Consider the following 12,946-nt stretch of genomic DNA (forward strand, 5'->3'; position numbering starts at 1 on the left):
GAAGCACTTATGTGAAGCACTGGGGTTACTGAGATGAACTACTTAGTCCCTCCCCTCTTTCACATTCTTTCAAGAGATTATGCACCCAGCTGCCTCAAGGCCTTTGCACAAGCTGTTCTCTCTGTTCAGCCTTTCAGATCTAGGTCAAATAGCAGTCATTTTCTCAGCTCTAACCCTCTCCTCTGGACTATATCATTTCCCTTAGTTTTAGCACCCATAACCTATCCTTTAGCATTGTTAAGTCAGTTTGCAATGATATATTTGCGTGATTTGATTAGTATTTGTCCTGTAAATTCTAGGCTCTATGAGGGTGGTGACTTTTCCCCACACCATTATCATCCTAAACATAGATCAGTGCTACATTTGTACTTGGCATGTACTGGGCACACAAAACATAATTGTTGAATGAGTGAAGACCTGAGAATAGAGTACTTTGTATTACAAGAAAGGTCTCCCTGAGTGGGCAACACTGCTAAGAGTCACTGAACTAGAAAAGGGAGGAGTGTGTAAGAGAGGCCTTTTGAGGCCAAGGCAAATTAGTGTAAAGGCCTGCGTTAGTTTGTCCAGGCTGCATTAGCAAAATGTCATAAACTGAGTGGCTTATAAACAAGAAACATTTATTTCTCACAGTTCTGGAGGCTAGGAAGTCCAAGGTTGAGGCACCAGCAGATTCTGTGTCTGGTGAGAGCTTGTTCCTCATGGATGGTACCTGTTCTCACATGGTAGAGGGGCAAACAGACTCCCTTAGGCCCTTTATAAGGAAGGGCACTAATCCCCTTTATGAGGGTTCCACCCTCATGATCCAGTCAACTCCCAAAGCCCCCCATCTCCTGGCCAACATGGTGAAATCCCGTCTCTACTAAAAATACAAAAAAAAAAAAAAAAAAAAGGCTGGGTGTGGTGGCAGGCATCTGTAACCCCACCTACTCGGGAGGCTGAGGCAGGGAATCGCTTGAACTGGGGAGGCGGAGGTTGCAGTGAGCCAAGGTCGTGCCGTTGCAAGAGAGCGAACTCTGTCTCAAAAAAAATATATATTCTGGGGAGACACAAACATTCAGATCATAACAAGGCTCAAGGTCTCAAACTAATAGGAATGGCTAATTTGGGGAGAGACATCAGGGAGTACCATGCATGTAAAGTTGGGAGGGCTGGGATATTGCAGCAGAACAGTTACCTTGAGAAAATTGGATGTGAAAGGGAGGAAAGAGAGTGGTATTTTAAGGAGAAATGAGTAAAAGGAAATTTCTGTTTTGGTTTTGTTTTATTTTTAAATGTACATTTAGATAGTAAAAAATTTAATTGTTCATTTAAAAATAAATAATATAATTGGATTGTTTGAAATACAAAGGATACATGTTTGAGGTAATGGATACCCCGTTTACCCTGATGTGATTATTACCCATTGCATGCCTGTATCAAAACATCTCATGTAAGTCATAAATATATATGCCTGCTATGTACCCCAGAAATGAAAAAATTTTAAAAAAGTTCATTTAGGACTGCAGAAACCGAGGAAGTGTGGTGAGGCTTCATGAGGGGGATTTTCTGTGTTAAGAGGATTAGATCCACTAGTTTCCAAATAACTGAGTGCCAAAACATTTTCATTTTATTGCTTAGTGTGTGCATCATTTCTCACAGGGCAGAGGATATTTGCATGTATGTGGTTTGTTTGATGTTCTGAGAGCCCATTTTGCACATGGTCTCAGAGTTGTAGTGACTTACTCCACTTCTCATAATGAATAATGTCAGTGTCCGGTCACTAAAAGCCCAGTCTTTTGGAACCTTGGTGTGTACTGAGCTGCCTAGAGGCACAGAACTCTTATCAGGTCATGTGGCCTGAAATGCTCACCTGTAGTTTCTACAGATGCAGTTCCCCATTCAAGGACACTGATTTCCCATTTCCTACCCATCTCCCCATCCCCGGCCACACACAGGAATAAACAAAAAGTTGCTGTTGATCTTGGTGATAATATTGTTGTTACATTTTGCAAAGAAAATGGAAATAAAGGATGCTTAGAGGAACATGTGGTAAAAAATATAATGCATTAAGGAAACATTTTAATCATATGAATAGACAGTTCTTTCTTGCTGGCTCACATCCACCTGGACCTGATAAATTCAGTTGGGTGCTATTTGTTTTGAATTGAGCATGCACTTAGTGCTCATTTTCTGAGACATAATTGATGTACCAACTTGGGAAATGAGTGTGTTGCACTTCCTTGGGGAATGTCATTGTGTGCTGGACCCAGCACCAAATCAAACAGAAACCTGCTATCCCAGGGAGCAGTGAAATCACTTTTGATGCATATACTTGTGTTTTGTTTAGTTTTCTATGCAGTAATAATAGAAAGGATATATAATTTGTGATGGCATTAAGGAGTCAGGAAAATTGAGAGCCATGTTTCTTAGTTTTAGGTCTTCTCATATCCCGCTTTCCTATCCCTCTCCCACTTAGTAGTAACACTCTTTAGTATTTAGCCTATATTTTGGATGTGACCCTAGATGCATTTGTAACCACTACTTCCCTTTCCTTCTCTTCTTTTCTACAGAAAGATGTAGCACTTAAGCCTCAGGAACGTGTGGAGAAACGCCAGACGCCCCTGACCAAGAAGAAACGAGAAGCACTTACCAATGGCTTGTCCTTTCATTCAAAGAAGAGCAGACTCAGCCACCCACACCACTACAGCTCAGATCGAGAAAATGACCGCAATCTCTGCCAGCACCTTGGGAAGAGAAAGAAAATGCCGAAGGCACTCAGACAGGTGAGGAAGTTTGGGTTCGCTCTTTCCTGTGGCCGCAAAATCCCTTCCTTAGGTGCTTCCTCCACTGTGGTTCTTCGTAACAGGTGGAGAAGATATCCTTGGTGGGATGCTGAAGTGGTTGTCCAACAAAGCTGTGTGTGTGCTTTTAAAAGAGTCTAAAACCCAATCTCAGCGCTTTTTATGAGGATTTGAAACTTCAGCATGGTGCCCTTTCAGTCAGATGTGCTTTATGCAACAAAGTTTGATGCTAGTGGTACTGGTATTTATGGCAGACCAGTCTTAACAGTTGTGAAGATGGACTTGCTTGTAGGGGAGAGATCTTTGCAATTAGGATAAATGGAACAGGAGGATTTCATCACATACATTGTGCATCTCATGGTTCTAAGGTGCTAAAATGATTTCCTGTGTGTGAGAAGTGCCTTGCTAAGATTTATATTTTCCGGGTAAGCTCAGATATTGTGGCATCTGGGAGGGCAATGGCAAAGAAATGAATTTGCCTTTTGGTGTCTTAGTTGTTCTCCATAGGCTATAATTCAAGACTATCTTTGTGATCTGTTGATTGTATGAACGTCTGATAGTGAGGCTTACTGGCCTGTTAATAATTAGGTTTCAATGATCCACAAGAAAGTATAGCTCTTGGCATTTGGGAAGCCTTTCTGCCTGTGGAAATCCCCACATGAGATGGGTTAATAATGAGATATGAAGCTGTTTATTGCAGTTTTTCTGCACAAATCCAGAGGCTTCAGTGCCTGTCAAGTTAGTTACCTGTGTCCTGGGTGTGTTTTATTTATTTTTGGCAGGACCATTGGGTAGGATTGACTATGACTAAAGAAAGCAAAGGAAGGAATTGTGGTTTACAGAGCAGGTGCTGCTAATTAGAAGTTGAATAGGTAATTTTTGGTTTTCAGATGTTTCTCTGCAGAGGCAAGGAGATCTGGGATCAAACAAAACAATGGTTCCCCAACGCACAGATCTTGAGAATCATATAATGAGAGCTACTAAACCCAAATTTCTGGCCTCTCTTTAGGACCTACTGATGTTTGTAGTTTTAAGAAGTTTCTTATTTGAAAACAGTCAACCTGGTTGGAAGTCACTCTTAAAAAGAATCAAGAGCGTATTTGGGTGATGGCTTTTAGTGAAAAGATTGGAAAGATCGAAAGCCTCAATATGATATAGTGGGCAGTTTGGTGTCAGAATTCTGCCTCATACATAGTGAAGGATATAATCCTGGTAAAACATCTGAGGTGATGGGTTTCGGATGGACCCAGAAGGCTTCCAAGGTAATGCCCTAAATCTGACAACCAGCACAGTGTTGCCAAAGGCACACTTGTGTCCTGAAATGCCAGACTGGAGTTATAATAGTAATTATTAACATTTACCTAATGCATACTATGCTACATTCAGTGAGGGAGATTTTATAGTATAACCTATAATTTGTACAACAACCCTGTCTAGTAGGTAATATCATGGTTACTTAACAGCTATGGAAACGAGGGCTCAAAGAGATAAAGTGACTTGTCTGAGGCCTTGGCAATGAGGGAAGGAGCCAGGGTTTAGACCCAGATATCTCTAGTTCTGTGGTTTGCTCTGTTTTCCATATTTGGATGAAGTTTTGTTTATTTTTTTCTCGATAGGGAGTTGGGCAGAGGCAGGAAAGCCTAAGTTCTATAAAAGGTGATGTTCCTGTGGTATTTGTGACTCCTAACTCATGCCTCTCTGTGTGAGATATGTGAGAAAAGTAATTAATCTCAGTGGAGAGAGATTGCAATGTAACCACCCCCCTCTCCCTCAGGCCCCCGTCCCAGCAGGGTAAAAAGGAAGGCTTCTTATTCTGAGTTAACACCAAGCTGCGGATCCTCATCCTTGAATCTTTTTCTTCTAGACGTGATCTGACTTTTCTATTCTGTGTCCTCAGAATTATCCTTTGTATTTCTTTCTACTACTTCAAGACTTTCAAGGTCCTCTGGTGACAGAGTTTTATGATCGGAAAAGAAGACTAGGACTTAACACATCTTAAATTTGAGTAGCTTTTGGTGTTAATGGCCAAGTCTCTGGTACTAATGGTATTTGAAATCAAACCTATCTTTGTTTTAGGTAACATATTTGAAAAGCAAGTATTTTGACTCTTTATGAATCATGGAGAAGGAAAGCATGAATTGTATCTTTGGCCCTATGTAAAACTTTTAAAAACAAGGAGTATTTTCTTATCTTCAATGTTGATGCCAAAATATACTATCCAATCAAGTGTTACATTTCTAGTAAGAAGGAATGCAGAAGGTGATAACTGAGATAAGGCCATAATACTTCTCATTTTTAATATTCTTAGAATCACTTGTGCTATTATGAAATCCCAAACAAGTCACCATCTGGTAACAGCCCATCTGGAAAATGAAGGGCTTGGACTTGAATGTTTCTTAGGCTCCTCCCTCTGGGTCCCATAGTTTTTTAAATTTATGAATAACACAAATACAGTGTCGTAGAGGTCTGTAAGGAGTCTGTAGGTCTGAAGGTAATGCTGTTTTGGAGTCAGTCTGTAACTGATAGGCTCTGTGAAGACATTTATTTATTTTTAATGTTTTTTTTTCTTTAAAATTTTGTTTTCGTGTGATATGAAGACATTTAAAGGAGAGGGGTAAGATGCATTTATAGTAGGAGGGAGGGGAGTGGTCCATTGTGTGTCAGCCCAGACAAGTGCCATCTGTTATGTGATCATTGGTAAAAGGTGACACAGGAGTGTTTAATGACCATAGTAGATGTTCAGAAAGCTTGTCTGAAGAATACTTGTGATTGCTTTCCTATCATCCTAGATGCCTGTAAATATCACAATTACTTTATCGCCTGCCTTTGCCTCTTATCAGGTAAAGAAACTGAATCTGACCATCTTAGCTGGGAGGGGACCTTGAGATGAGAGTGAGCTTTGAGGAGTATTTCTACATTAATGGATTGTCATTTAGTGCCTGTTATTGAGAACTACAGATGAAATAGGGAAGAGGCGAGAACTTAGTCTTTATTTCTGACTTGGTGAGAGTGAATTAGGTTTGCATCTTATTAGGAAATGGTACTTCCTGAGCAGACAACTTAATGCACAGCTTTCCTGTAATTATGGGAAGATGTTACTCCTTAGTAAAGAGGAAATAATAGGATTTTTTTTTTTTTCTGAGACTCCGTTGAAGGCAGCTAATCTTTTTACTCGGAGAGTGCGATTATAATACTTTTATAGGAAAGATGTGTAGTTCTAAAACCAAACTGCTTATTCCTTCACTTCCTGGTTATAAAACCCAAGTTCTTGTGATGTTTTTCCATACTACCAAAAGAAAGCTTTTAAACTGACACTTAACTTATTTGTTGGGTTATGTTTTTAAGTATAAATACATACTGCATTAGAAGATGCTGAGGTGGCACCTGTCTTGGCAAATGGTTGCACTTTTTGATATGAGAAATTTGAATACTTTTCTTACTTCCCAAAGGGCTTAAAAATTACAAAGAAATGAATGTTACCTCTTATACAACTCTTATACAAAATAGCACAGTTTTTCTGACCTCTGTAAATGAACTATTTGTTCATGATGTAAGCACTTAGACATGATATAAAAAAAGTTTTATCATTTACTTACAAGGACATGGTACTTTTTTTTCTCAATGGAGATTTGGGAGTGGGAAAAGCAAAAGAGGTTGCACAGATCCTCTCCTTAAGAAGCTTTATTCTCTAATTGGGAGACCAAGTCACAATGAAACTACTCGGGAACACAAGGAAGTCACGTGTTGCTAAACCAATAAACCAAATTATAACTTCCTGAGAAGCACTTTGGGAAAACTTAACCCTTCCCAGGGCATTGAGTTTAGTTTCAGTATATCTGACTTCTTTTTCTTTTTTTTTCTAATCCCCCATCCAACGATTGACCTGACTTTTTATTTCAATGTCAAAATAGTAGGTAAAGAGAGAAATTTTAGTGGGAGACAAGGAAACTTTAGTGGGAGAGAAGAAATTGCTGATTTCTTGAGTAGAGGAGAGAGGACAGGATCTATTATGCAAGTGGAAACGTGGGTATTAGCTGGGAACTGAAAAAGTTCATCTGAAGTAACAGAAGAGGAGGCAGAGCACATAGGTAGGTGCAGACTGATGGGTAAATGTAAGAGTCTGTGGATGTTTCTTCTGATTGCTTCTATTTCTCTTCCATATATACACATGCCATTAGTTCTCCCATCTTAGGAAAACATCTCTTCGCCTCATCTACTCTTCTAGCTACTACCCCGTTTCTCTTCTTCTCTTCACAGCTTCTAGCTACTACCCCATTTCTCTCCTTCTCTTCACAGCCAAACGTCTTGAAAGAGTTGGCCACTCTTGCTGCTGCCTCCGATTTCTCTTCTTCTATTCTCTCTTGATCCCATTTCAGTCAGGCTTTTACTCTGACCATATCATCAAAATGGCTCTTATTAAGTTCTCTGGGGACCTCCACATTGCTAAATCCAAGGGTCAATTCTTTTATTATTATTATTATTATTATTATTATTATACTTTAGGTTTTAGGGTACATGTGCACAATGTGCAGGTTTGTTACATATGTATCCATGTGCCAGCTTGTTTTGCTGCACCTATTAACTCGTCATTTAACATTAGGTATATCTCCTAATGCTGTCCCTCCCCCCTCCCCCCACCCCATAACAGTCCCCGGAGTGTGATGTTCCCCTTCCTGTGTCCATGAGTTCTCATTGTTCAATTCCCACCTGTGAGTGAGAACATGCGGTGTTTGTTTTTTTGTCCTTGTGATAGTTTACTGAGAATGATGTTTTCCAGTTTCATCCATGTCCCTACAAAGGACGTGAACTCATCATTTTTTATGGCTGCATAGTATTCCATGGTGTATATGTGCCACATTTTCTTAATCCAGTCTATTGTTGTTGGACATTTGGGTTGGTTCCAACTCTTTGCTATTGTGAATAGTGCCACAACAAACATACGTGTGCATGTGTCTTTATAGCAGCATGATTTATAATCCTTTGGGTATATACCCAGTAATGGGATGGCTGGGTCAAATGGTATTTCTAGTACTAGATCCCTGAGGAATCGCCACACTGACTTCCACAATGGTTGAACTAGTTTACAGTCCCAACAACAGTGTAAAAGTGTTCCTATTTCTCCACATCCTCTCCAGCACCTGTTGTTTCCTGACTTTTTAATGATGGCCATTCTAACTGGTGTGAGATGGTGTCTCATTGTGGTTTTGATTTGCATTTCTCTGATGGCCAGTGATGATGAGCATTTTTTCATGTGTTTTTTGGCTGCATAAATGTCTTCTTTTGAGAAATGTCTGTTCATGTCCTTCGCCCACTTTTTGATGGGGTTGTTTGTTTTTTTCTTGTAAATTTGTTTGAGTTCATTGTAGATTCTGGATATTAGCCCTTTGTCAGATGAGTAGGTTGCAAAAATTTTCTCCCATTCTGTAGGCTGCCTGTTCACTCTGATGGTAGTTTCTTTTGCTGTGCAGAAGCTCTTTAGTTTAATTAGATCCCATTTGTCAATTTTGGCTTTTTTTGCCATTGCTTTTGGTGTTTTAGACATGAAATCCTTGCCCATGCCTATGTCCTGAATGGTATTGCCTAGGTTTTCTTCTAGGGTTCTTATGGTTTTAGGTCTAACATTTAAATATTTAATCCATCTTGAATTAATTTTTGTATAAGGTGTAAGGAAGGGATCCAGTTTCAGCTTTCTACCTATGGCTAGCCAGTTTTCCCAGCACCATTTATTAAATAAGGAATCCTTTCCCCATTTCTTGTTTTTGTCAGGTTTGTCAAAGATCAGATAGTGTAGATATGTGGCATTATTTCTGAGGGCTCTGTTCTGTTCCATTGATCTATGTCTCTGTTTTGGTACCAGTACCATGCTGTTTTGGTTATTGTAGCCTTGTAGTATAGTTTGAAGTCAGGTAGCGTGATGCCTCCAGCTTTGTTCTTTTGGCTTAGGATTGACTTGGCGAACATTAGACAGATCAATGAGACAGAAAGTTAGCAAGGATATCCAGGAATTGAACTCAGCTCTGCACAAAGTGGACCTAATAGACATCTACAGAACTCTCCACCCCAAATCAACAGAATATACATTTTTTTCAGCACCACACCACACCTATTCCAAAATTGACCACATAGTTGGAAGTAAAGCTCTCCTCAGCAAATGTAAAAGAACAGAAATTATAACAAACTGTCTCTCAGACCACAGTGCAATCAAACTAGAACTCAGGATTAAGAAACTCACTCAAAACCGCTCAACTACATGGAAACTGAACAACCTGCTCCTGAATGACTATTGGGTACATAATGAAATGAAGGCAGAAATAAAGATGTTCTTTGAAACCAATGAGAACAAAGACACAACATACCAGAATCTCTGGGACACATTCAAAGCAGTGTGTAGAGGGAAATTTATAGCACTAAATGCCCACAAGAGAAAGTAGGAAAGATCCAGCATTGACACCCTAACATCACAATTAAAAGAACTAGAAAAGCAAGAGCAAACACATTCAAAAGCTAGCAGAAGGCTAGAAATAACTAAAATCAGAGCAGAACTGAAGGAAATAGAGACACAAAAAACCCTTCAAAAAATTAATGAATCCAGGAGCTGGTTTTTTGAAAAGATCAACAAAATTGATAGACTGCTAGCAAGATTAATAAAGAAGAAAAGAGAGAAGAACCAAATAGATGCAATAAAAAATGAAAAAGGGGATATCACCACCGATCCCACAGAAATACAATCTACCATCAGAGAATACTACAAACACCTCTATGCAAATAAACTAGAAAATCTAGAAGAAATGGATAAATTCCTCGACAAATACACCCTCCCAAGACTAAACCAGGAAGAAATTGAATCTCTGAATAGACCAATAACAGGCGGTGAAATTGTGGCAATTATCAATAGCTTACCAACCAAAAAGAGTCCAGGACCTGATGGATTCACAGCCGAATTCTACCAGAGGTACAAGGAGGAACTGGTACCATTCCTTCTGAAACTATTCCAATGGATAGAAAAAGAGGGAATCCTCCCTAACACATTTTATGAGGCCAGCATCATTCTGATACCAAAGCCTGGCAGAGACATAACCAAAAAAGAGAATTTCAGACCAATATCTTTGATGAACATTAATGCAAAAATACTCAATAAAATATTGGCAAACCAAATCCAGCAGCACATCAAAAAGCTTATACACCATGATCAAGTGGGCTTCATCCCTGGGATGCAAGGCTGGTTCAACATACACAAATCAATAAATGTAATCCAGCATATAAACAGAACCAAAAACAAAAACCACATGATTGTCTCAATAGATGCAGAAAAGGCCTTTGACAAAATTCAACAACCCTTCATGCTAAAAACTCTCAATAAATTAGGTATTGATGGGACGTATGTCAAAATAATAAGAGCTATCTATGACAAACCCACAGCCAATATCATACTGAATGAGCAAAAACTGGAAGCATTCCCTTTGAAAACTGGCACAAGACAGGGATGCCCTCTCTCACCACTCCTATTCAACATAGTGCTGGAAGTTCTGGCCCGGGCAGTCAGGCAAGTGAAGGAAATAAAGGGTATTCAATTAGGAAAAGAGGAAGTCAAATTGTCCCTGTTTGCAGATGACATGATTGTATATCTAGAAAACCCCATTGTCTCAGCCCAAAATCTCCTTAAGCTGATTAGCAACTTCAGCAAAGTCTCAGGATACAAAATCAGTGTACAAAAATCACAAGCATTCTTCTACACCAATCACAGACAGAGAGCCAAATCATGAGTGAACTCCCATTCACAATTGCTTCAAAGAGAATAAAATACCTAGGAATCCAACTTACAAGGGATGTGAAGGACCTCTTCAAGGAGAACTACAAACCACTGCTCAATGAAATAAAAGAGGATACAAACAAATGGAAGAACATTCCATGCTCATGGGTTGGAAGTATATCTGACTTCTAGACCATGGGGAATTCTTTAAAAATTTAGGACTTTGTAGTTTAAAACACACAGAGAGCAAAAGGGTTTTAAAAATAGAGTACCAATGATGAAAAGTTGATGAGCATTCAGAGAACTCTCAGATTTGGCTCTGACTGGATTTCTAAATCTCCATTTAGTCCATTAGTCTGTCCTTTCTCTGTAGTATGAACTGAGCCAGAGGAAATAGGCTTACGTGAGCTAGAAGGCATTTTTAAGTTATATGAACTCTTCTGACAGACACCAAGATGAATCATCAAAATAAATCCTGTGGTCTCCCTCCTTAACTGAATTTTAGGTGCCAAAAAGCCATTCATCTTAGGGCAGAATTTCCTAAAGAAAGAGGCAACCTGTTGAGATTGCTTTAGTCATAGGAGAACGTCATTTTAGAGGAAAATGGAGGAATGTGGGAATATTTCAGGAGCCTATTAGTAGACTCTAACCTTGCTGGTAAGGATGGCTTATGTGGGAATGTCATTTGTGGTTTAAAAATCTTTATACAAATTAATCTGGGTAGGTATTTCTTGTTAGGAAAAAAATTTGCTCTTCTCTCTCTGAAAATCCAGTATGGTGTGAGATTTATAGTTGATATTGTAAACTGTAGACACCAAAAGTGTCTACTGCTTTCTAGGAAGAAGAGGGATCCATCCCAGTGCCAGGCATTTAAAATTAGAGCGATTACTAGAACTGTGCATCGTGGTTGCATCTGCTTCATGTATTGACATTGCACGCTGGTCTTCCTTGGAGTAAGTGATAGTGGTGCTTAGACTTAACAGCCCAGGTGACTGAGCCACCCTCTCTTTCCAACTGTCCTGATGGAACAGTCTATCCCAGCCCATGCTCTTTCCTGTTGATAGTGTTTGCTACCAGAGGCTGGTCCCTTATTTCAGCACGACTTAGACTTACTCCTGTTGTCTGAAGAGCTTTCTGTAAATTTGTTACTAGTAGAAATTAACTTGCAAAGGAGGATTTATAATGGAAAACTTTGATTAAACAGATTCAGTTCAAGTCTCATTTCTGAGGATCTGCTAATTAGTTTGAGATGGAAATCTAGGCCAAAAATCACACAGGTATTTATCCAGCTTGACTCTAGAGCCTACAGGTTTCTGAAAATCAGAGCATTTGAGATACTAATGTAATTTGGGATTTTACTGTCATAATGAAAAGACATGAACTTTGCTATGTGCTCTCTCATACATACCTTTGTTATAATAGTTAGATGTCTGCTGGTACCTTGAACTAGTATTAAGAAATGTCAGTTAAACCGTTTTTGCCTCATACTTCAAAATTTCAAGTTTAACATGTTAATTGGGATTTCATTTGCTTTCGAAAAATTGTGTAATCATATGATGGTTACAAGCTAAGGTATCAAATAAAATTCTTTATGTTTTTTTCCTTTTTATGAATTTAAGTTGCATACTACTTTTTCCCCTTGCCTAAAGTATAGAAATAAGAAAAACCATAAGGAAAGATGGAGGGAATAAAAGATTGGCTTATGATCTCTCTTGGAATATCGATTGACTTGAATAAGAATAAGATGCTAGTTTTAACATCAGGTAATTGAGGAACCCCAATCTAGGCTTGTCTGTGTTCAGGAATTACTCATGTATTGTATTGGAAGCATTGGTTTGTAACTGGGATTGGTAAACCTGACACTAATATAATAATGAGTTATATGAAAGGTGTTTTGCTTTTGTTTTATCTTGAGCATTTGGAAACAGGTTTATTGGAGTTTTTCATTTTATGTCTTTTGATTCTATCTATACTTCATTGCTGTGAGCCCTGAATGTTGGTAATAGTGAGCATAAACATCACTTAACTTCAGTGAGATACATCTTTGGAATGTTATTGCCAGTAGTAATTTTATCCTAAATGACATTTGTAATTTTAAATAAAAATTTAGTAAGAATTGATTATAAAAAGGACATAGCATATGTATTAGGATTCTCTGGAGAGCAAGTACCAATAGAATATATATGTGGATAGATAAGAGGGGATTCATTCGGGGAATTTGTTCACATGATTATGGGGGCTGAGAGGTCCCATAACAAGCCCTCTGCAAGCTGGAGACCCTGGGATTCACAGTATGGCTCAGACCAAGTCTGAAGACCTGAGACTGGAGTAGTCCTCAAGTCCAAAGCCTAGAGAGCCTAGAGTTTTGATGACCAAGGGCAGGAAATTATATCCCAACTCTAGGGGAGAGAGACCA

At 38.9% G+C, this 12,946-nt stretch overlaps 1 protein-coding gene across 10 annotated transcripts in view; it reads left to right on the forward strand.

The window, feature by feature from the left end:
* Positions 1-12,946, forward strand: part of AUTS2 (activator of transcription and developmental regulator AUTS2) — a 1,235,532-nt gene that overhangs the window by 313,229 nt on the left and 909,357 nt on the right. For all 10 annotated transcript variants that reach the window (XM_055292935.2, XM_055292938.2, XM_055292933.2 and 7 more), the window contains exon 2: positions 2,550-2,762. In XM_055292935.2, the coding sequence (XP_055148910.1) occupies positions 2,550-2,762 (213 nt within the window). The remainder of the gene's footprint in view (positions 1-2,549; positions 2,763-12,946) is intronic.

This window comes from Symphalangus syndactylus, chromosome 9 (genome assembly GCF_028878055.3).
Source record: "Symphalangus syndactylus isolate Jambi chromosome 9, NHGRI_mSymSyn1-v2.1_pri, whole genome shotgun sequence".
In the NCBI taxonomy this organism is placed as follows: Eukaryota; Metazoa; Chordata; class Mammalia; order Primates; family Hylobatidae; genus Symphalangus; species Symphalangus syndactylus.